Here is a 25,043-nt window from a genome sequence, read left to right on the forward strand (position 1 = left end):
AGAAATTTACCAGTTGCTTGGACAACTGAAAGCAGTGAAACTGGACTTTGAGCCCAGGGCCTCCATCCATGAGGCTAAGCTACCTCCCAGAGAGTGGTTCAGGTGTGAGTTTCCACCAATTACTAACTCCAAACAACAAACAGAAAATCATTACCATTGAGGTCTGCAATACAAGTCCATATCAACAATCACACAAGTGCAATGATTACAATGGTTACCTTATCATTCCCTTCAACAGAAGCTCACTGCAGAATAGAACTCCACCAGATCCAGCAGTAGAGCAGAGTAGTAAGAGCCTCGGCAGTGGTGTCAGACCAGGGTTCAAGTTCCAACCCTCTATTTTCACTCCCTGCATGACCTGGCCAAATGACTTCACATCTCTCTGTGTCAGTTTTCTCAACTGCAAATAACCTCAGATGATCTCTAGGAGTAATAAATGAGATCAGAGTATTTAGCATGCTTTCAGCATGCAGAAACTCCTCAATCAGTGTTTGCTCTTATGCTCATCAGAGAGGCTTTCATGCATTTGTTAAGGGCGTCCAGCAGCTGAATTAGTGTCACATCAAAATATAAACCGTCTCTTCAACCCCTTTCAGCTCTTTGAACTCCCATGTCACCCTTTGTTGATTGTAGGTGTTCACCTGGAAGTAGAAAGACTACAGGATTTGCAGGAAGGGCTGCAATGTGATGATGTGCAGGTCCAGATCAAGATTTCCTCCAAAATAGCAAAGGTAATAGATGTGGAGAACTGATCAAGGGACATAAGGATGATTCTGGGTTGATTTTGAAATGAGTCAGCTGTATACGCTCCTCTACCAAGGAGGGCAAACAGTCTAGTCATTCTAGCGAAATAAAAGACTTTTGTCCATTCATTATATCTGGGTCCATGTATACAGGCAACACCTGCTAATCTCATTTCAAACTCCGCGAAACCTAGGGAACCATGCAGTCCTCTCCAGGTGAAGGAGGCAGTAGGGTAAAATGAGAGAAATGGGCATTGGAGTCAGTCAGATGTATTCTGTGTGCACCCCTTGAAGTGTGTGTGCCCTGTGATCTATCTCCTCATCTTAAAAAAATGCATAACCTCCCTCTCAGAGCTGCTATGAGAATTGGTCAATCAATTCATTCATTTATTCAGTCACTTATTCATTCACCTCATGTGCCCTGTGCATCTACCACGTGCCAGGCTATTTTCCAGGATCTTAGGATAGAAATGCCTGCCCTCATTGAGTTTATGTCCTAGTGGATGGAGCAGCAAAATAAATCTGATGTCAGGTAGTGATAAGTGAGAAACACAAAGTCAAGGGAGGGAATAAAGAGTAAGGTGGGCGCAGATCCCCTAGGGATCACAACTCAGAAAGAGAGAACCACAAAGATATCTGGAAAGAACATTCCAGGCAAAGGGGGGAACAATATGTGCAAAGGCCCTGAGGTGGAGAAAGAAGTGGGTCATGAGATCCAAGAGATAGCCCAGAGTTGATTTAAGTGCCTTCCAAGGCCTTATTAAGAACCTTGGTTTCACTCTAATAAAAATAAAAAACCAGCAGAGGGATTTGAAGAGAAGAGTCAAAACCACTACAGACAATGTGGCAGGTGTGAAATGTACAACTTGTGTGAGACAGCATTATTCCCAATGCAGACATTATGGATTTATATGTGTACTATGGTAATTACCCACTGAGGGCAGTAAACAACAAAATTGGTCATTAGAACAATAACAGAGAGAAGGGTACTTTCTTGAGAACTAAGCATTTTTTCTAACTTACAAAATCTCCTTATAGGCTAGTGGTGGTTCTGCGAGGAAGAATATGATACAACTTTATTTCTGAAGGGTCACCTGGCTGCCATGTTGAAACTAGACTATAGGCTGGCAAGAGTGAAACTAGTGAGGTCCGTTTGGAGGAAACTGTAAGAATCCACATGCGAGCTCAGGTGGCTTGGACTAAGGAGGCAGCAGCAGGGACAAGAAAGTGATGAGTATACAGGAGAGAAACTCGTGGGGGCACAGGGAGGGAAAACAGGGCCGGTGCCTAAGACAGTGTCTGATGCACGAGAAGTGTCAAAAACATGACTTCCCTTCCTTCCTTTATTCCTAAGCCAATATCATCCCAATATGAGAAAGAAAAAAACACAACTGTTGAGCTTGGACCCAGGCAGGCATCTGGTACTCCATAGAACAGACACATGAGTCTAGGCCTTGATCTTAGAGCCATGGTAACTCAGAATCCAGCTAGGACAGGCAGCTACTCATGAAAAGGAATCTATGTCCTCTCAAAGATTGTTCTACTACACATCACTGGGCCATTTAATACAGAGGGAATTCAGTTGTGAATAGGAATGTTTTCATACCCACAAACTCATAACCATGACCTTCTTGTTTGGTTAAAACCCCAGATAATGCTTCTGGAATTTATTCAGACTGCTAACTTTTCACCTCCCCTGCCTGCCTTTTTATTCACACATACACAGAGACATATACAATCAAACATTCTATATAATTATTGTCTAGAGACCAAAATTACAAAGTCTTATTTTCTTGACCTTTTACTGACTACTCAATATTGAAACACACAAAAGCAAAAGACAGGGTTCATCTTAATTCACCCTCCATTTGGATACTGTGAGGCACAGGCTATTTAGCCAGGCACTTAGTACTTGGTGATAGATTTCCTGACTCCTCAAGCCTAGCTACTAGCTACTCTTTGGCAGACACAAGACATTTCTATGATAGATGAAATGTATATGAAAGTACTTGACAACATTTAAATCACCATTTATGCATTATTTTTCCTTTATGGGGCATATTGTAAATTCAGGTTTGGAGAGGAAATTGCCTTGGAAGACCTAGAATTTAATAAATATGAAATGATTTTTAACTTCAAGGAAAGTTTTATTTAGACTGAAAGGCCGTGTCTATGTCCTATTTTAGTATTTTCTCTAGTTTCTGTGGCCTCAATCATACGCTAACTCTTTGGAAAGCCCAGTGGTTTCTAATATCCTAAAACAAAGGACAGCATGTTTTGGGTGTCCAGATAGGGAATGAGGGGCTTGGTTACATGAGTCTTTCTGGGTCCAGATATGAAGTGAGGGGTTAGTGACACAAGTCTTTCTGGGTCCATTCTCAGATTGTCAGTAAACTCATCCCCAGTGAAGAAATGCTCATGTTCCTGGAGGAAACCCTGGATGGTCTGGAGAGCCTCAACCCCCCATGTACAAAGGCCTGTGGCGTCTGGATGATCACCGCCCTGAAGGAGCAGGGAGCTACTTTGGAAGACCAGGTGAACTGACAGCCAGTCTGACAACTACTGAGCATGATTTTAGCACTTCTGAAATGCTAGTACCAGAAGCAGGCCATCACTTCTCAGATGGCCCTCTGATGAGTCACAGGCAAGAGCATACACAGCCTCAGGAGGCCTCAGCAGAGACCCAAGTTGTGTATGAGCAGCCAGGCTCAGGCGGAGGGCCCATCTCAGCCTGACTCAATTGCCTCTCTAGTCTGTGATGATGAGCACTTTCCAAGCTGCCACTCTGGCCAGAGGAAGAATATCTGAACCAGAAGCATGTGGGGTGTGGAAAACTGGGTTGTAAGATCTGCAAGCATAAGACTGATCTTGTGAACCTTTGAGATGGCCACTGAGGGCCAGGCGGGTTTTCTAACTCACCGCCACCCTGTGAGCTGCTCTTTAACACCCTTTAGGTATTTTCTGATAAAGAAGATGATCCTCGAGGAATGACTGAAAGAAAAGTCCTCAATCCTTCCTCCCAACTGGAGAATTAAGCAGAGAGAATTGGATTTAAATTCAGGAAGTCTGGTTAAGAGCTTCAAATGGATATGCTGTCTTCTCTCTCCTAAAGTCAGAATCAAAATATTAGCCATTCAGAGATCAATGATGAGGAAAAGAATTTTTAACGCAGAAAGGCTTCCTTCCCAAAGGTAACAGGAGGAAGAAGTCATGGTCCCCAGAGCCCAGAGTTAATCATCCTAAATTAAAGAATTCTCCAAAGCCTGACTTTTACAAATGACCTCTGTTCTAATTACTGTCCAATCATTTGTTTGTTTGTTTGTTTTCAAAAACATTTATTGAGTCTATACTCTGTGGCAGGCCCTAGGCCAGTCTTGGGAGAATGAAAGGTTAATAAATTTAGAATATCCATGTGTTTGTGTGTTAAACATAAAAGGGGAAATTGTTCACATGCTAGGTAAAGGCTAGGGACCTAAATGTTTTCCAAGAATCACTAGTATGGGACTGTGTGATAATCAGGCTTCCAGGATATTTATGATTAAGGAATTACAATTCCATGAAAAATGTTATATTTAACCTAAAAATGTCTATCCAAAGTAAACAAGAGAAATATCTACTGGATGCAAAGTTGCTTTAGCATAGAGACATGTCCTAATCCATGCCAAAAATCCAAATGCATGATATCATTCCCTACTGCACACAGACTAACACCCGAACTCAGAAAGGTGGCCCTCAATGCCCTTTCGTATTCTGCTTTGTCTTTTCCATCAAGTTATCCTCCTCTTTTTTCTCACCTTCATTCTTTCTATGCTCCAAACTGAACCATTCTCCTATTCCATAAAGCTTTTCTACATCTGCTTCTACCAGGCTTCCATGTAGTTTTTATATAGATTATACCTTTTAAAGCCATTAGGTTCACAGTAAAACTGAGCAGAAGTTAGAGAGTTTCAGTACACCTCCTACCTCCACACTTCCAAATCCCACACCTCAGGTTACGTTTGCTACAATTGATGAACCTACATTGACCCATCCTATAATCACCCAAAGCCCACAATTCACATTAGGGATTTTAGTTTTGGTGTTGACAGATGTATAATGACATGTATCCAATAGTGAAGGATGGATTAGTTTCACTGCTTTCTGAACCCTTTATGTTCTATTTGCATTTTTACCTCTCCTATTCCTTCTGATGAGGATTCCTTTCCTCGACATCTCCACCTTGCCTTTTGGAATTGGTATATATCCTTTGCGACCCAGACCAGATGTCCCTCCACAGTGACCTCAGTTACTTCTGGATTCCCCTATCAGTCCCGTGAATCTCTTGTGCACCATTTGCCATACACAGTTTTGTGCACAAGCCTTTGGGGGTACAGCTGAAGTCCTTTATGAGATGACTCAATCCTTTTGAGAAAGGACTACATCTTATGCAACCCTGGTAAAGTCCCCACAGTGGCTAACTCAGCACCTGGCACAATGCTGCCTTTTACTAAATGTTTGCTAGACTGATTTAAGGATAAATGCCTAATTTATCAGTAATTGTCCTGAGCAAGAGACAGGCCATGTGTAGAATCAATCACTTCCTTAACATTATTTCTAATTCATCAATCACCACCCACAACTTGCTGACTGTACATGACCTAAGCCAACCACATCAAGGAAAAATGGTGATTCAGTGACTGAATTGGCTTTTTCTTTTTAGCTGTTGGAGATCTTGGGCGTAATTTACCATCACATGCCGGTCCTCAGACAAAAGGAGGACAGTTTTCAGTTTATGCTGGAAGCTGTCTCTCAGATCGCCAGCTTTCACATGGACGCAGTGGTTGCCAACCTTTTACAGAAGCCTCTGCCCTTTGACAGGTAGAGTCAAACTAATCCTTTTCCCAGGGAAGACCCTTCTGTAAGGCACTAGAGAAGAATTTCTGGTTTGAGAGAAAGATAGCAAACAAAAGTTGAAAACATCTCACCTGACTAATTTCAGAAACAGTGCTTGAATCACAGGTAATGGTTTTCCAAGTATTTTTCAAATATATGTCCTCACTGGATGATGAAAATTTTAGGTATGTGTATATGTATATGTGTGTGTGTGTGTGTGTATTTAAAATAGGAGTAAGTGAGTTTTAGAAAGTAATTATTTCTCCCCTTTCTGGTTGCTGAGAATGCATCTACATGAGCGGTTTCTGTCTTGATGGATGTTAACAAACCTCAGCAACCCAAGGCCCGAATGCTAGATTGTTAAATAAAGCATCTTTATTATCCCCAGGCATGTTGGCATGTCCACTCGTCCCCGCAATTGTGATTAGTCATAATCACAATGTGATTTTAGAGTGGATCCAGTGGAAAAGCGCATCTCCCAAGGAGCTGAGCCTCATCAGCTTCCTGCCTTCCTTCCCTAGGGACACAAAGACACTGTGGAAATCTCTGGCTGAGAACTCAGCTTCCAGTGGCAAACTCTTGCGAGCCTTAGTCGACAAACTGGAGAACGAGTTAGAAGATGACCTAGCCGGGACAGAGGCGATATCTGTGAGTTGGACAACCCATCACACATCTGAGCTGTTCCCACCTTCACTGGGTGGTGCAGCATGAATCACACTTCTTCCCCTCTTATACTCTGGTTTTAAATCGACTCCAGTTTGAACTGGACAATCATGGCAGGGGTATGGCAATGACTTTGTCTGTGGCTGATCATGTTTAGAAGCCAATTTCTCATCAGCCCAAGGAAAATCTGTGCCTCTGTTTTCAAATTATCCTTCAAGACATCTAATTGTTGTCGAAAGACCCTAAGCCTACCTGATGGTGCCAACTAGACTTTGGAGTCACCCCACATGGGAGCCATGAGAGAAAAACACAGCCTGAGTTGAGAAGTTTCCAGAAAAATAAACCCTCCGTTTTCTCCCTTTTCTGTGTGCTTTTACCACAAGTGTGGTCCACCTGGGAAGCAGCCTGTGGAGGGAAAACAGCCTGGAAGGTCAGCCCCGCCAGACACGAGACCCTTCCTCCCCGCAGGTGGCCTGTGCCATGTATGAAGTGGTGTCGACGGGCACCCCTGTCGGGATTCTGTACCCGGAGCTGTTCGCGCTTCTCCTGAAGCTGGTCAGCTGCACGCTCGGTCAGAAGATGCCCACCTCTGCCCTCAGCCGCCGCCGGCGGGTGATGCCGCAGGGCGAGCGGCAGCAGATAGCTGACCCCTGCAGGTAAACGGCCAGGCAGGAGGGCCTTCTGGAGACGTCCTGACCTGAGACTCCAGAAAAGGGCCTGGCATGGCCTCAACTATCCCTGAAGAAACAAGGTCCCGGCATCCCTGAGCCTCATAGCCCTTCCCGGAGCTGGTACCCAGGCGCTATTGTCCAGAACAGTCTTATAAGCAGCAACATCCTCTTCTCTAGAGTGCCCCATCCACTTCCTTTGTCTTCTTGCCTTGAAATCTTTCAAGGAAAGTTGGAATTCTGTAATATTCAAGGCAGGTGGCACTAGTGGTAAAGAATCTGTCTCCCAACGAAGGAGACTGCCAATGCAAGAGATGCAGGTTCAATCCCTAGGTTGGGAAGATCCCCTGGAGAAGGAAATGGGACCCACTCCAGTATTCTTGCTCAGAAAATTCTGTGAATTGAGGGTCCTATGGGACCCCAGTCCATGGGATCACAAAGAGTCCAGCACGACTGAGTATACACATACACACCATACAAGGAAAAAAGAAAAATAAAAATAAATATCATATTTCCTCAAATCTAATACTTCACCAATTGAAGGAAGCAATATTATTTCATGAACCATTGAAAAAGGTAAAAAAAAAAAAGAGTCCCAATTAATTCATAAATTAGTGCTTTCTTAAACTATTAAATTCGTATTTTATATTGCTCCATAGAGCTCTTGAGGATTATTAGGTATAGATTTTTATCCTGCAACACATTGCTCTGCTTCCCTGTTCTCTTGCCTAACTTTTTAATTCCAAAGTCAAGTCAACCTATTAAAAGGCATTTTAAAGAGCAGTTAGACCCAGTGAGCATGCATGTTGGGGGGGTGGGCAGGGGGTTGGGTCTGCTTGCTTGCCTGTGCAGGTGCATGCACTCAGTCACTCCCATCTGACTCTTTGTGAACCCACAAACTGTGTAGCCCACCAGGTTCCTCTGTCCATGGAATTCTCCAGGCAAGAATACTACAGTAGGTTGCCATTCCCTTCTCTAGGGGATCTTCACGACTCAGGGACTGAACGTGGGTCTCCTGCATTGCAGGCAGATTCTTTATCATCTAAGCCACGAAGCAAGCAGTTAGGCTCAGCACATGTACATACATGCATATAACTTTACTAAAATACCTACAGCTCTAAGCATGCATGTGTGCATGCTAAGTCACATCAGTCGTGTCCCTCTCTTTGCAACCCTATGTAGCCCGCCAGGCTCCTCTGTCCATGGGATCCTCCAGGCAAGGATACTGGAGTGGGTGGCCAGCAAGTCCTCCTCCAGGGACAGCTCAGACAGCCATACCTAAATCTGTTTGTGTACACGAATTGTATACACAATCAATAGAGACTGCATCACAACTACTGTTTGGCCAACAATTGCAATGCACTATCCATTGAGAGACGCAACCTGGTTTCCAAGGTGCTGTGTCTGAACCACTCAAATACAGTTATTTCACACTTTCTATCCTCAGGGCTTGATTTTCTCAGGAGAGGTTAAGATTCTGTGGGATTATTGACTGACTTACGGACATGTCAATATCCCCCGTGGCCCCAACACCAAAGTGTGAGATCAAGGCTGCCTGTGTTTTCCTTGCACAACCTCCATTCATCCAGGAGTAAGGGAGCATTGTGGGGAACATTTTTTTTTAAATGAACAAAATGTGCTATATTTATTCTATAGAATATAGTGGTTATAAGTAACCAGATTCATAGATATTAATATAGAGCCCCAAGATATAACATGTGAAAATACAGAATACAGACAGCTTGATGATATTTATTATGGATTACGGACTTGGGGGGTTAACAATTCCCTGCCTGGTGTGGACTTACTTTTGTGATGCCAACTGTCTCTTTCAGGCTCTCGACTACAGCTCTGAAGTGTGTGCAGGCCCAGGCCATGAGAGAAGGGCTGACCAAAGAATCTGACGAGGGAGACAATGTGTGGAGCCTCCTCAGCAGCCCCAGTACCCACCACATAGGAGTCTGTGCACTGGCCAGGTAATGTTCAGATACTCCAAAACTAGATGCCAAAGAAAAAACTGAAAACAAAGTGAAAATGCAGTGCAGGCAACTTCACTGAAAGCCATTGAGTCACCAAGGACTTAGAGTCAAGGAGGAAAAAAAAAAAAAAAACCAGAGGAAAAAGCAAAGGGGGTTGGGAAGACATGGTAGGATCAGCTCCAAACCCAGCAATTCCTCAAAAAATATCGATACAAATGAACAGTTTTAGGCAAACTACACTTCAGAGTTTGAGTAAACTCCGGGAGTTGGTGATGGAGAGGCAGGCCTGGCATGCTGCAGTCCATGGGGTCGCAAAGAGTTGGATACGACTGAGCGATTGAACTGAACTGAACTGAACACTTCAGTCAGGTACTTAGATAGGGTGTTACAAAGTTTAAGGCTTGGTGCTCTTTCCTTGTTAACATCCCTTTTTAAAATAATTGATTTTCCTGATAGAGAAATAGACTAAAGTGTCTTCCATTGTTTAGAAAGAAAAAAGTCTCCGCTACAATGGGAGCCTTGGTTTTCTAGGAGCATGGCCGTGTGGCAACATGGAATCATACTGGACATCACAGAACAACTCCTCCCATCCCTGACCTCCTCCTCGGAGAACTACCGGATAACGGGCACCGCTTTCTTCTCTGAGGCAAGCCATCCCAGCAGGCTCGTTGGGTCCCCTGGGGTGTCTCTCTCAGGAGTTCAATAGGAACCAGAGCCACGGAAGAGGGACCTTCACTGGGAGCTGTGGGAGTGGAGAGGCCCAAAGACTGCCAGAGATACAGTACCTGAGCAGAGAGAGAGAGAGGAAAAAGAACCCAGGCTTGTCCTCTTCCTGCCCTCTGGTATGTAGACATCAACTTCCAAAGCAGAGAAGGATAGAGAAGTAACCTGGAAAAGACAAAACAAAATACAACCAACAAATATATCAATACTACAGTCCTTCTACACTCTGGGCTAAAGGCTGGCCCAGCCAGTCCAGAGAAATAACCTCATCAGTTACTCCTGTTTTCCATGCTTCGTTTTCCCATTTAGATTAGAATTATCTTCTTAACTGGGCGTCCCTGGTAACTCAGCTGGTAAAGAATATGCCTGCGAGGCAGAAGACCCCAGTTCAATCGTGGGTTAGGAAGATCCCCTGGAGGGGGGCATGGCAACCCACTCTAGTATTCTTGCCCGGAGAATCTCCATGGACAGAGGAGCCTGGCAGGTTTTATTCCATGAGGTCGCAAAGAGTCAGACACAACTGAGCGACTAAGCACGTGCACATATATTCTTAACTAGGTCTTTTGGTTCTCATCAGCTCATAACCTTGACCTGTGGGTTGCTCACCAATAGAGCTTAGTTCCTGCCAGTTTTGAGTATTCACCCAAGGCGTCTTCCTCTGCTCCACAAGCAGCTGGGGCCCTACCCTTTCATCATAGCTGTGATGCCTTCAGAACTCTCCTGAAGGGAGGCCCTTCCCTCAAATAAAGGGGAGAAGTATGTCATTTTCAGCTCATGAAGGAGCCAATCCTTTGGAAGCATGGGAATCTACGCGATGTGCTTGTTCTGATGGATCAGAGCGCCTGGGACTCCAACCCCATCCTGAGGCAAATGGCCATCCGGGGTCTCGGGAATACAGCTTCTGGAGCCCCTCACAAGGTAAAAGGGGTTGGGGAGGGACAAAAAGTAGTTCATCTGAGTAGAATTAGGGGCTTCCAGGTGGCTAAGTGGTAAAAAAAAAAAAAAAAAAAAATCCATCTGCCAATGCAAGAGACACAGGAGACAGTTTCCATCCCTGGGTTGGGAAGATCCCCTGGAGAAGGAAATGGCAACCCACCCCACTATTCTTGCCTGGAAAATCCCATGGAGAGGAGCCTGGTGGGCTACAGTCCATGGAGTTGCAAGGAATTGGACCCAACTGAGCATGCATGCACACAAGTAGAGTTTTAAAATAATTATTTAGTAACCCACACCCCATGGTTACACATGGGGTAACCATGTGTGTTAATTTCAGAAATTAAGTGAAAATCCAAATAAGTTGCTGAAGTAGTGGCTCTTGGGTTGAAGGATCTGTGACCTTAACAGAATGTCAGTCCCCTTGTCTGGGGTCTCCTACCCTATTCCAGATACACATAGAACAGTTTTTGAGATTAAGAGACCTTTTTTTGAAATAGGTGAAGAAGCACAAGCAGATAATGCTAGAATCTGTCATCAGAGGCCTCTATCACCTGGCCCGCACTGAGGTCGTCTGTGAAAGCTTGAAGGCTCTAAAAAAGATCCTGGAGCTGCTCACAGACAGAGATGTGAGCTTCTACTTCAAAGAAATAGTGCTGCAAACAAGAACCTTCTTTGAAGATGTAAGTGAACCTGTTCAGGAATCTTCCCTCCCCAGAAGAAGTGAGTGAACAGAAAGAGGTTCAGGCAGTGCTTGCAGCAGACCAGCCATACTCACCAATATTCCCTTTCATAGCCTTCCTATCTTGTCCTTTTGCTTCCTGGGCTCACCTCCGACATGAACCCCTTACACTTAAATCCTTACCCCATGTTTTCTGTTGGGGGAAAACAGATGATGACTGTACTCATTACAGGGCTAGACATTGATGCCTCCAACACTGTCTTTTTCATGTGCAAGATTTCAAAGATTTAAAATGCTTGCGTAGTTCATTTCATCCAGAAGTCATTAAACTTCCCATGGCTCATGGGCCAAATGTGACCCAGAACATCTTTTTGCAAACGTAGTGTTATTGGAACACAGCCATGCTCATTGGTTACATATTATCTATGGCAGCCTTCACACTTCATATGCAGAACTGATTAGTTGTTACAGAAACCATGTGGCTAGCAAAGTCTAAATTATTCAGAGTTTGGTCTTTTATGGAAAAATTTTGTCAACCCCTGATGTGGTTTACAGACCTCATTTCAGAAAAGATCAGTCAATGATCCTAGGCAAAGGAAGGTCATTTTTCTTTATACCTCCTAGGAAACTAGATTCTATTATTTCTTCTTGGTTTTTTCACTGTCGTTACTGTAGAAATCTATTTCACGTCTAACATAAACCTATTTTTTATAATCTATACCTGTCTGCTCCTGTTGTGTGATTGGAGGAGATGGAAACTGTTGGCTGCCTCTAGTGCATCCTTCTTAAACGTTAAGGCTTTATTAAATTACCTCTTCACCTAATAGTCTCCAGAATGAAAAGTCTATATTTCCTTCATTATTCACCATAAACCTAATTTTTCAGCTCCTTAATATTTTACAAGCCAGTGACTGTGTTGTATCTCTAAATGAGACGTGAGAAGTATTGAATAGAATCTGAAGAAAAATCACCTCTCAAGTCCAATTTTTTCCCATTTATTCAATCCAGTTTTTTTTTTTTATCTTACCCTTTCTTCCTGACTCTTTAGCAATTTATTAACCACCCCGACCTCCAGATTTCAGTTTGTAATACATGCCCTCAGTCCATAGTCCACCAGTTTTGTGTGTTTCAGCTCCTCTTGTGTGAGTCTAAACCTGACCTTTGAAAGCAGCTTTCTGCTGCCATTAGTTACTTTCTCCAGTGTATTAGTGTTACTTTTCATTCTCATTTTGTACTCAAAAGTACTTTATGGGCTTTCACTCAATTCAGTATCTTCTGTAAAATAACAAAGATGTTCTCTTCTTCACTACACAGATAATTGAAACTATCTTTAACAACAAAGAGCTGAAGTCAGCCCCAGAGAGCCCCCTGTTAGGTTTTCTGGACTGTTGTTGATTCAATGATAGTAACACTCTTGGATCTGAGCCTTCAATAATCACAAGTCTCTCTAGTTTTATGGTCAAAAGAATGTTTCTCACTCTTACTGCAAAAGAAAAAAACTAAAGTCTTTCTGGTTGTTAGTTAGAACTTTTTCATTTCTAGTAGGTTATCAACCTCATCAAATCTGCATAAAATTTGACCAAAATTGAGTCTTAATAATGACATGTTCTTTACAGTCCTGTAATGCTCTTTTGGGGGCTTCCCAGGTGGTGCTAGTGGTAAAGAATCTGCCTGCCAATGTAGTAGATTTAAGAAATGCAGGTTTGATCCCTGGGCTGGGAAAATCCCCTGGAGGAGGGCATGGCAACCCACCCCAGTATTGTTGAGAGAATCCCATAGACAGAAAAGCCTGGTGGGTTACTGTCCATAAGATGGTAAAGAGTTGGACACGACCAAAGCAACTGCGTGCACGCAATGCTCTCTTTCTGCAAATAAATTATGATACTTTGCCCCTATATTTTTCAATAGATAAAACATGCAATTCTGTAATCTCCAAATTCTTTCTTTTTTTCACTATTCAAGTACTTTCTTGAAAATCCAAAAATATGGTGACACTTTGAAAAAATGGTAGAACAGAAAATACAGCTGCTGTCCCATACTCCAGGCCCTGCTCACTGCTATTTCCCATGCCGGCACCCACGCACTCACTTCACTCTCTATAACAAGGGCATTAAACTTCAATACTTCTCCCAGCACCCAAGACTTTTTTGCTTTCTCTTTGTCCCAATTGGTTAATTCCTCCTTGACCTATCTTTAGGTCTTTGATTTTAGAAAATTCAAATGGGTTCTTTTTTTTTTAAGTAAATAACTCTAGCTTTTGGATACTTTGTCATTGGGTTGCTTCTCTTTCTAAAAGGAGATCTTTTAAAAATATACCTTAACCTTACTTCTAGTACATTTAAAGAACATGTCTACTTCCATCTCCATTCTACAATGTCACATCTCATGTATTTAACTTTTCTAGCCTTTTCCAAACAAGCCACCTTTATTTGTTATGGTAGATCTTTATTAGCATCCTTTTTCATAACATTGTTGTTTATATGCCCACTGCTCACACACATTTTATTTTGCTATCAAAGTTAACTCTTTTGTCTTCTCCCACTCATGTGCGTGGGAATGCTTTTTTATTGGTCCTTGTTTGTTGCTAATCTAAATAATATTCTTTTACCCAGAATGACCTTTCCCCTCATCCCTCTGCCTTCCTATAGGTATTTTATACTAGTTTTCTAGATACCCTACTCCCTCAAGAAAAAGAGAAAAGAAAACCTCCAGAAAATTCATCAGAGTTTGTTACAACTCTAAACCATATCAACAAAGTGTCTGAGATAATAGAAGACCATCTTTCTCCACCACCTGTTGAGGTCACATAAATCTTTTGCCTTTTATAAAGTATTGCCAACCCTCCCGGACAGTAAGCAAGGGAGCTCCATAACTTCATATATACAAGAGTGGGGCTAAGCGCTTTTTTGTTTATCCTCTCTCTCTGTCTCTCTCTGTCTCTCTCTCTCTCTGAGACCCAAAGCCCAAATTTCTGAGCTTCCTGTAATCCCTTTGGAAAGTGTATGGGATCTTGGAGAAGCGTCCTAGACCTTGAGCAGTTTAGATCAGAGGCCCCATAACTCCAGGCTAATGATGCAATCAGACTAATATGCATAAAATACAAAATAAACAAGAACCCTCCCTGGCCTTCTGCCACCAGCACCCCCTGTTTATTATTCCTGTGATCACATTTCCTCATTAGTACCTCAAAGTCAAAAACCAAGTCTCCAGCTCTAAACTCATGTCTTGTGGGTGCAGAGATACTGGGAAAGGAAGGGCATCCTTGGAACACACAGGAGCTGTGACAAGTGAGCCCCAGTGCCTGGGCTCCGGCCTCCTTTACTGCATGGGAAGGGGCAGAGTGGGCTGGGGGGTTTCCAGCTGGGAATGGCTGTGTGGGGGACTCACCCATGACATGCATCTGTCACCACAGGAGCAGGATGATGTGAGGCTGACTGCCATCCTCTTATTTGAGAATCTGGCATCCCTAACAGGAAGAAGGTGGAAGATTTTTTTTGCTGAAGAAATAAAAAAGAGCATGATTTCATTCCTTCTCCACCTCTGGGACCCCAATCCCAAGATTGGAACTGTAAGTGGCCCCTGCACAGACAGCTGTGCCCCCTCCTCTCCCATGGCCAAGAGGTGCCAGGAAGCCTGGTCTGCCTGGACCAGAAGCCATATCTGAAGACACCATTCTCAAATGAAGCTGAAAACCAGTTATCCCATCCTGGGTTCTGTTTTGGCCATCACTTCCTGAGTTTGCACTTCCATCTTTGTAACTGGGAAGGTGGTAGCACTGACTGTCCAGCCCTCGCATCACTCTAGTGCTCTTTTCCCAACACTCCAATCAGCCTGCCTTCCCTTCTGGAAGGGGAACTAGCATTATGCACTGTGACACAGAAAACTCTGTTTTCCAGGCTTGCCGTGATGTCCTGATCATCTGCATTCCTTTTCTGGGCCTCCAGGAACTCTATGGAGTATTAGACCATCTCTTGGATGGTCAGGATCTTCCAAGGGCCAGGGATTTTTACAGGCAGTTCTGCATGAAGCTGGTGAGTGTGCGATAGGTGCTGCTTCCAAAAATTCAGGCCAAGAGTCCAGGCAAATCCCAGAAGGCAAAGCACATAGCAAAGAATCCCAGCTAGAGCCAGAACCATCTGGGAAGAACAGTGATACCGGATATCCTGCCACATCACCCTCTACTCTGTTCCCAAGTTCCAGCTGGAATCTGCTCTTGATTCCTGAAACATCTGTTGATTAGTCCTATAAGCTCCAGTGCCACCCTGATTAAATTTAGAATGAAATAGCCATAAGACACCTTCCAATAGAACAATTAACGGCTGTATGCATGCTCACTGGTCTTTTGATGTCTGTTCTTAGGGCCTATAGGATGCTGAATTTCTTAAAGAGTTACTTCTCAGTTGCCCTCTTTTTTTTCAAATTTATTGAAGTATAATTGATTTACAGGGTTGTGTTAATTTCTGCTCAACAGCCAAGTAACTCAGTTATACATATATATTCTTTTTCATGTTCTTTTTCATTCTGGCTTATCACAGGATATTGAATACAGTTCCCTGTGCTATACAGTAGGACCTTGTTGTTTATCCATTCTGTATATACTAATTTGCATCTGCTAATCCCAAACTCCCAGTCCTTCCCTTGCCCACCCGCCCCTCCCACTTTCAGTTGCCCTCTTTGTAACACATATCTCTTCCAGTCGAAGAGAAACCAAGAAATCCTATGGATCCTCCACACACACTCATTCACCTTCTTTAGCAGCAGCTGGGAGACCATCAGGAGTGCAGCCATCAAACTCACAGGTGAGGCCACGTCCACTCTCTCCACTCACAGGTCTGCTCCTTGCCATCCTGTTTTGCTTTGCCTGGAAGCTACCCCAGCATGAATGCTGGTATGATTGTATGCTGTTGCTTTAGTCATAATCTGACTCTTTGCAACCCCATGGACTGTAGGCTGCCAGGCTCCTCTGTCCATGGGATTCTCCAGGCAAGAACACTGGAGTGGGTTGCCACGCCCTCCTTCGGGGGATCTTCCCAACTCAGGGATCAAACTCACGTCTCTTATGTCTCCTGCATTGGCAGGTGGGTTCTTTACCACAAGTGCCACCTGGGAAGACCAGCATGATTGGTATGACCAAAAAAAAAAAAAAGTCAGAAAATTCATTTTGTGTATTACAACATCTTTCCTCAAAAGAACCTGTTCTCTTTGCAGACTTACAGTAACAGCTTCTGAATTCCCAACACTCATTCTCTTTCCATCAGACCATTCTCCCTGTTTGGGTCCTTCATGCTTCTTCTGGTTCCAAGTCACTATTCCCTCTTTTCCCCAGGTCTTTGATCCAAGCCTGCAGCCCCTGCCAAATTGTTTTCCTTTGTACCACCCATTAACATAAACCATAGTCAACCTTCTAAGCTTAGTTCAAGCTGAGAGCTTTAGCAGCAATGTGATAACTAGTGAAAAGTGTATGGGTGTGTGGGAGCCAACAGACCTTGGCTCTGCTAGGTGATTCTGGACAATTCACTGAATTTCACTGTGTTGCCTCTTTGTTTGATCTATAAAATAAAAGAGGAAAGTAAGTGGGTCTCTGAGAATCAAGTCTTATCATGAAACCCATTCCATGTAATCAGGCCCACAACGAATAGACCCACTGGGTTGGCCACCTTTAAGAAAGAAAGAAAGTGAAGTCGCTCAGTCGTGTCTGACTCTTTGCAACTCCATGAACTGTAGCCTGCTGGACTCCTCCATCCATGGGATTTTCGAGGCAAGAATACTGGAGTGGGTTGCCATTTCCTTCTTCAGGGGATCTTCCCCACCCAGGAATTGAACCTGTGTTTCTCACACTGCAGGCAGACTCTTTAATGTCTGAGCCACCAGGGAAGCCGGATCCTAAGGATTCCTTATTGGATCCTATAGAGGATCCCCTTTTTGTTGTTGTTCAGTCACTAAAATGTGTCCAATTCTTTGTGAGCCCATGAACTGCAGCATGCCAGGCTTCCCTGTCCTTCACTATCTCCTGGAGTTTGCTCAAACTCATGTGCATTGAGTTGGTGATACCATCCAACCATCTCATCCTCTGTCATCCTCTTCTCCTCCTGCCCTCAGTCTTTCCCAGCATCAGGGTCTTTTCCAATGAGTCAGCTCTTCACATCAGGTGGCCCAAGTATTGGAGCTTCAGCTTCAGCAGCAGCCCTTCCAGTGAATATTCAGGGTTGTTTTCCTTTAGGATTGACTGGTTTGGTCTCCTTGCCATCCAAGAGACTCTCAAGAGTCCTCCAGCTCCACATTTCAATAGCATCAATTCTTCAGTGCTCAGCATTCTTTATGGTCCAGCTCTCACATTCATACATAACTACTGGAAAAACCATAGCCCCCTAACTACGTTGTAAATTTTTGGAAGACAGGGGCCATATATGTTTGAAACCCTGACAACTCGCGCCGCGCCCCACCCCCCCACTCCCCGGAGGACATAGTGTGAGTTTTCCCAGCAACATGGTGAGCGAGCGACCGCTTCCAGTCACAGCACTCAAGACTCCATACACATCACTCTCACATCATCCTGGAGGTGCATGGGGAGCCTAGCTTGTTCATTTGCTATTCAGACCACTTAACTTCTGACCAGGTGCAGAGTCTGTCCTGACTTTTCATGGCCAATTCCTCTATAGCAAAATCAGTAACTTTTCTTCTTGTTGATTTTAGATGCCATTGTTCTCAATTTGACCTACCAATATGTGGAGCTAATAGACAGAGAACAACTGACCACACGTGAGTACCAACCGTAGTTTCTGTCCAGAGCCCTGTTATATTGTTAAAGAAAGAAAAACTAACGCCACTCCAAGTTCCACATCAGCTGTAAAATCATAGTGTACCCCACAGTGTACCCCATCAGTGTCTCTGATGCTCGCCAGATACTGGACTTTCTCCAGAGTGTAAGGTGACCCTCAGCTCCATCCCATTGCAGGCACCATTCCCAACAGACTTCAATTTTTCGATTGTTTATAAACCTACTGGTCCCAAGGTCAGCATCTTCTCTTCCCTTATTTCAGTGTCAAAATAGTTTCTAAATTTGTGGAACCAAATCCTACCCATTAGGGTGAAATATGAACCCAGGGGCCTGAGCCCCACGTAGCTCTGATCCTTAGTGGAGGCTTCCCTGTACTGCGAAGTTAGGGCCTTGGCTTTCTTCCCTCAGTGGACGTTGCTCTTCTTTCCATTTCAGGGCTCCAAGCACTTCGACAGGACCCCTGTATCAGTGTCCAGAGAGCAGCCGAAGCTGCCACGCAGACCCTCCTGAGAAAGTGTAAAGAGATAAGTGTCCATCTGTAAACCGTCAGGAAATAAACTGCTAGGCTTTTTCTACAACTGACTCCTGTCTTCATCCTCACAACTCACAAACTTGTAATATCTTGAGGAAAGAGGTGGCACCCAGGATGGGGATCTTGAGAGAGTGGTATATCCCTTACCCTTCAGACTCTCCCTGATGGCTTCTGTTAGCAAAAACCACACTCACCAGTTCACATGAGGAATAACCTGTGGTGTGGGTGGTGACAGCCACATGGCCTTTGCACAGGACAGCCTTCTATGGAAGCTTACATCCCAGCAGGTGCCAAAAAAATGACAGAACGTCAAACAATTCTGCTGCCCCTGAGGACTGCTGCTACTTTCCACACACGGCCCCTTTTCATATCTTTGCCAGTTTTAACTTGCTACTCATGCTCTTTTCTTTCTAAAAAAGTCTAATGACAAACTTTAACCTGTCTGTTCTTACTTTGTAATTTATGTGTAGAGGTTGTGCCCCAGGGACTTTTCTACAAAAGACCCTTCCTGACATTGTATTAAATCTCACTGTCTCCTTTCCATTTTTATCCTAGAGCATTCCCTCCCTTTCAATTGTGTGTGTGCAAGTGCATATGTGTTAACCTGCTTCATGGCATCTGAATCATAACTCTTCACTCTTTTTCACAGTGCACACCTGAAAAGCTATGTACAGGAAGTCATGTTGAGACAAAGAAACTTCTAACACAGAGTCCAGACTCATTTAACACCACCACTATCACAGTCATTCATTAGCAGCCTTATTTTTTGCTATTATTTTTGTCTTGTGGACATTTAAATTTCAAACACTGAGCTCAAGTATGATCTGGCCCTTTGTTCAGATTTCTGAAATAAAGATTAAACTGATAGACAGCTTTAAGGCTGCAATGTATTTAACACTGTACATCAAACAATTAGAGAAAATCTAGGGGGTATCATAACTACATATCTTTTATATTTAGTAGCACAAGTATAGGGACAAGCCATGCAATTGGAGGAAAAACCTGTTCGGGACTGACAGAGAGGTCCTTGGTTGCTGGCAGAATCTCCTCCTGACTCCAGACTTGAGAAAAACTAGGAGTCGGTCAGTATACAAAAACCACTGAACTCAGGACAAACAGTTACAGGATATTAAGGAACTGGCTCTTGGCAATTCAGATTGTGGGGCCCAGTCTGAGGTGAGCAGGGTTGGCTGGAGACTGGAAATGGTGCCGTTCAAATCTAGGATCGATGAATTAGCACAGCAGTCTAGAAACAGAATGTTAGTGCCTTCTTCAAAAATCCCCAGTTTTCCAACAAGTTCTAGGATTCTTTATGCAAACAACGGCAACACTTACTAAATTGACATGTCTCCTTATAAATTCCTCTAATCTATATTCTAATCCCTTCATCCTCAAGTTCTTGAGAAAATATCTTTCATTTCCACCAAACATTTTAGGAACCAAAGGAGTCTTTTAGGTCAGAGATTTTAGACCAGAGTCTCATTTATTCATCTGTTCAACAAATATTTATTGAGTGCCTATAAAGGCATAAGGCACTGTTATAGCCACTGGGGCTACAATGATGAGGAAAAAAAGTAGAAAAATTCTACCCTCATTAAATTTATACTCTATGACATCTGTGTATAATTTCCAGAGGATGGAGCCAGCCTCCAGGATGGCTCCAAATGATTCTTGCCTCCTGGTGTTCCTGTAACCCTCTTCCCACAGTGAATAGAAATGCCTGTGCAATCAATACAAAAGTTCAGAAATGACAGTGTGTGACTTTCAAGGCAAGGTCATAAGTGGTACTGCCCTCTCTTGAATCACCCACTCTGGAGGAAGCCAGCTGCCAACATAAGGATGCTCAAGCAGCCCCAAAAGAGATCCATGTGGCCAAGAACTGATTCCTTCTACATACAACCACAGTTAAATTGCTAGGTTCGTTAAGGAGCCATCTTGGAAATGAATTCATGAGCCCTGGGCAAAGCCTTCAGATGACTGAAGCCTCAGTTAACACATTGACTGGATTATGAGATAAAATACAGAATGCCCAATGAAATTTGAATTTTAGGCAAGCAATGAGTACTTTTTTCAGTAAAAGCATGTCCTGATTATTGCATGGGACACACTTCTACTAAAGAATTATTTATTGTTTTTCTAAAATTCCAAATTAACTGAACATCTTGTATTTTTATTTGCTAAATCTGGCCACCCCAGTACAATCTAACCAGAATCCTGGGTCAGAATCACTAAGCTAAACCACTCCTAGATTCCTGAACCACAAAACTGTATGAGATAATAAATCCATGTTGTTTTAAGCCACTAAGCTTTAAGGTAATTTGCTATGCACTAATGGGTAACTATTAAACAGAAAGTCTGTTATCTTATCTGAAGTCATAAAGTTTCTGTGTATAATTGCATAGGTGTATTTTGGGGTAATGGATTTGATTAAATTCTTAATGGAGTCAGGAGCTATTCCAAAGCATTAACACACATGAAACAAAGCAAGAAGACAAGAGATACGGTTTAGTTGACTTCCTTGGCAGGTTATTTTAAGTCAAATGACATTTCCAATAGAACTTTCTGCAATGATGGAAATGCTCTGTATCTGCACTGGCCAATATGGTAGCCACTAGCCTTAGAATATGGCTAGTCTATCAGAGAAATTAAGTTTTTAATTTTAAGTAGCCATATGTACCTAATAGCTACAGTATCCCACAAGACAATTTCAGAATATGGGGCAAAGAGTTGTAACAGAATTTGGGCTGAGCCACCCAGAACTACAGGACATTCTCAACAAGTATAAATTCATTCACACAAGATCTTGTCTGATACTTCTTCACATATCCATCCTCACTATTATTCTTCACCCCTCCTGGAAACCAGTAAAGAGCCTCCCTTATCATTGATTGGTGGAAATTAGGTAGAATGGCCACATGAAAAACATACCACAACTGAACTTTTGTCTAAACTCTAATCTTAGAAGGACTCACCCTGACACAAATTTCCAAGACTCTTTTTATCACATTCCAGCTTCACCCTTTACTAGTTGTGTGACTTGGGAAAAATAATTTTACCTGCCTATACTTCAATTTCCACATCTTTAAACTGGGATCATGGACCTTGTAAACTGGGAACAAGGAACACAGCCTTGTCTAACTCAATGAAACTATGAGCCATGTGGTGTAGGGTCACTCAAAATGGACGGGTCATGGTGGAGAGTTCTGACAAAATATGGTCCACTGGAGAAAGGAATGGCAAACCACTTCAGTATTCTTGCCTTGAGAACCCCATGAACAGTATGAAAAGGCAAAAAGATAAGACTCTGAAAGATGAACTCCCCAGGTCAGTAAGTTCCCAATATGCTATTGGAGATCAGTGGAGAAATAACTCCAGGAAGAATGAAGAGATGGAGCCAAAGCAAAAACAACATCCAGTTGTGGATGTGACTGGTGATAGAAGTAAAGTCCGATGCTCTAAAGAACAATATTGCATAGGAACCTGGAATGTTAGGTTCATGAATCAAGGCAAATTGGAAGTGGTCAAACGAGATGGCAAAAGTGAACATCGACATTTTAGGAATCAGTGAGCTAAAATGGACTAGATTGGGTGAATTTAACTCAGATGACCATTATATCTACTACTGTGGACAGGAATCCCTTAGAAGAAATGGAGTAGCCATCATACTCAACAAAAGAGTCTGAAATGCAGTACTTGGATGCAGTCTCAAAAATGACAGAATGATCTCTGTTCATTTCCATTCAACATTATTCAATATCATAGTAATCCAAGTCTATGCCCCGACCAGTAATGCTGAAGAAGCTGTAGTTGAATGGTTCTTTGAAGACCTATAAGACCCTCTAGAACTAACACACATAAAGGATGTCCTTTTCATCATAGGGGACTGTAATGTAAAAGTAGGAAGTCAAGAGATACCTGGAGTAACAGGCAAATTTGGCCTTGGAGTATAACATGAAGCAGGGCAAAGGCTAACAGAGTTTTGTCAAGAGAACGCACTGGTCATAGCAAACACCCTCTTCCAACAACACAAGAGAAGACTCTACACGTGGACATCACCAGATGGTCAATAATGAAATCAGATTGCTGATATTCTTTGCAGCCAAAGATGGAGAAGCTCTATATAGTCAGCAAAAACAAGTCTGGGAGCAGACTGTGGCTCAGATGATGAACTCTTTATTGCCAAATTCAGACTTAAGTTGAAGAGAGTAGGGAAAACCACTAGATCATTCAGGTATGACCTAAATCAAATCCCTTACAATTATACAGTGGAAGTGACAAACAGATTCAAGGGATTAGATCTGATAGACAGGGTGGCTGAAGAACTATGGACAGAGATTCATGACATTGTACAGGAGGCAGGAATCAAGACCATCCCCAAGGAAAAGAAATGCAAAAAGGCAAAATGGTTGTCAGAGGAGGCCTTACAAATAGCTGTGAATAGAAGAGAAGCAAAAGGCAAAGGAGAAGAGAAAAGATATACCCATTTGAATGCAAAGTTCCAAAGAATAGCAAGGAGAAATAAGAAAGCCTTCCTCAGTGATCAATGCAAAGAAATAGAGGAAAACAATAGAGTGGGAAAGACTAGAGATCTCTTCAAGAAAATTAGAGATACCAAGGGAATATTTCATGTAAAGATGGGCACAATAAAGGACAGAAATGGTATGGGCCTAACAGAAGCAGAAGATATTAACAAGAGGTGGCAAGAATACACAGAAGAACTATACAAGAAAGATCTTCATGACTCAGATAATCATGATGGTGTGATCACTCACCCAGAACCAGACATTCTGGAATGGGAAGTCAAGTGGGCCTTAAGAAGCATTACTATGAGCAAAGCTAGTGGAAGTGATGGAATTTCAGCTGAGCTATTTCAAATCCTAAAAGATGATGCACTCAATATGCCAGCACATTCGGAAAACTCAGCAGTGGCCACAGGACTGGAAAAGGTCAGTTTTCATTCCAATCCCTAAGAAAGGCAATGCCAAAGAATGCTTGAACTACTGCACAGTTATCTCACACGCTGGCAAAGTAATGCTCAAAATTCTCCAGGCCAGGCTTACACAGTGCGTGAACCGTGAACTTCACATACTGTTGAACTTTTCTAAATCCAAGTTGGATTTAGAAAAGGCAGAGGACCAGAGATCAAATTGCCAACATCTTTTGGAGCATCAAAAAAGCAAGAGAGTTCCAGAAAAGCATCTATTTCTGCTTTATTGACTATTCCAAAGCTTTTGACTCTGTGGATCATGACAAACTATGGAAAATTCTTAAAGAGATGGGAATACCAGACCACCTGACCTGCCTCTTAAGAAACCTGTATGTGGGTCAGGAAGCAACAGTTAGAACTGGACATGGAACAACAGACTGGTTCCAAATAGGAAAAGGAGTACGTCAAGGCTGTATATTGTCACCCTGTTTATTTAACTTCTATGCAGAGGACATCATGAGAAATGCTGGACTGAAAGAAGCTCAAGCTGGATTCAAGATTGCTGGGAGAAATATCAATAACCTCAGATATGCAGATGACACCACCCTTATGGCAAAAAGCAAAGAAGAACTAAAGAGCCTCTTAATGAAAATGAAAGAGGAGAGTGAAAAAGTTGACTTAAAACTCAACATTCAGAAAATTAACATCATGGCATCTAGTCCCACCACTTCATGGCAAATAGATAGGGCAACAACAGAAATAGTGTCAGACTTTATTTTGGGGGCTCCAAAATGACTGCATATGGTGACTACAGCCATGAAATTAAAAGATGCTTACTCCTTGGAAAAAAAGTTATGACAAACCTAGACAGCATATTAAAAATCAGAGACAATTCTTTGCCAACAAAGGTTCATCTAGTCAAAGATATGGTTTTTCCAGTAGTCATGTATGGAAGTGAGAGTTAGACTATAAAGAAAGCTGAGCATCAAAGAATTGATGCTTTTGAACTGTGGTATTGGAGGAGACTCTTGAGAGTCCCTTTGACTGCAAGGAATTCCAACCAGTCCATCCTAAAGGAAATCAGTCCTGAATATTCATTGGAAGGACTGATGTTGAAGCTGAAACTCCAATACTCTAGCCACCTGATGCGAAGAACTGATTCCTTTGAAAGGACCCTGATGCTGGGAAAGATTGAAGGCGGGAGGAGAAGCGGAGGACAGAGGATAAGACGGTTGCATGGTATCACCGACTCAATGGACATGAGTTAAAGTAAACTCCAGGAGTTGGTGATGTACAGGGAGGCCTGGCATGCTGCAGTCCATGGGGTCACAAAAATTGGACATGACTGAGCAATTGAACCGAACTAAAACTGGGATCATACTTATCTACTTCAAGGTGTTACTGTGAAGATTAGATGTGTTAGTGTACATGTAAAGAATGTAGAAATCTGGCACAGAATCTTCATTAACTAAATGTCAACTATTCAATATAAATATTAATAAGTAACAAATTTATTATTAGAATCACAAATCTTGACATAAAT

At 42.8% G+C, this 25,043-nt stretch overlaps 1 protein-coding gene across 1 annotated transcript in view; it reads left to right on the top strand.

Moving 5' to 3' along the window:
- MROH2B (maestro heat like repeat family member 2B) overlaps nt 1-18,583 on the top strand; it is a 70,742-nt gene extending 52,159 nt beyond the window's left edge. Inside the window, exons 29-42 of the mRNA XM_061129496.1 lie at nt 634-731; nt 3,126-3,278; nt 5,443-5,600; nt 6,137-6,263; nt 6,747-6,934; nt 8,782-8,922; nt 9,457-9,571; nt 10,420-10,566; nt 11,082-11,264; nt 14,676-14,831; nt 15,160-15,294; nt 15,960-16,062; nt 17,957-18,022; nt 18,477-18,583. Of these exons, the coding sequence (XP_060985479.1) occupies nt 634-731; nt 3,126-3,278; nt 5,443-5,600; nt 6,137-6,263; nt 6,747-6,934; nt 8,782-8,922; nt 9,457-9,571; nt 10,420-10,566; nt 11,082-11,264; nt 14,676-14,831; nt 15,160-15,294; nt 15,960-16,062; nt 17,957-18,022; nt 18,477-18,583 (1,877 nt within the window). The remainder of the gene's footprint in view (nt 1-633; nt 732-3,125; nt 3,279-5,442; nt 5,601-6,136; nt 6,264-6,746; nt 6,935-8,781; nt 8,923-9,456; nt 9,572-10,419; nt 10,567-11,081; nt 11,265-14,675; nt 14,832-15,159; nt 15,295-15,959; nt 16,063-17,956; nt 18,023-18,476) is intronic.
- Nucleotides 18,584-25,043: the final 6,460 nt, after the last annotated feature.

Source organism: Dama dama, chromosome 25 (assembly GCF_033118175.1).
Source record: "Dama dama isolate Ldn47 chromosome 25, ASM3311817v1, whole genome shotgun sequence".
Lineage (NCBI taxonomy): Eukaryota > Metazoa > Chordata > Mammalia > Artiodactyla > Cervidae > Dama > Dama dama.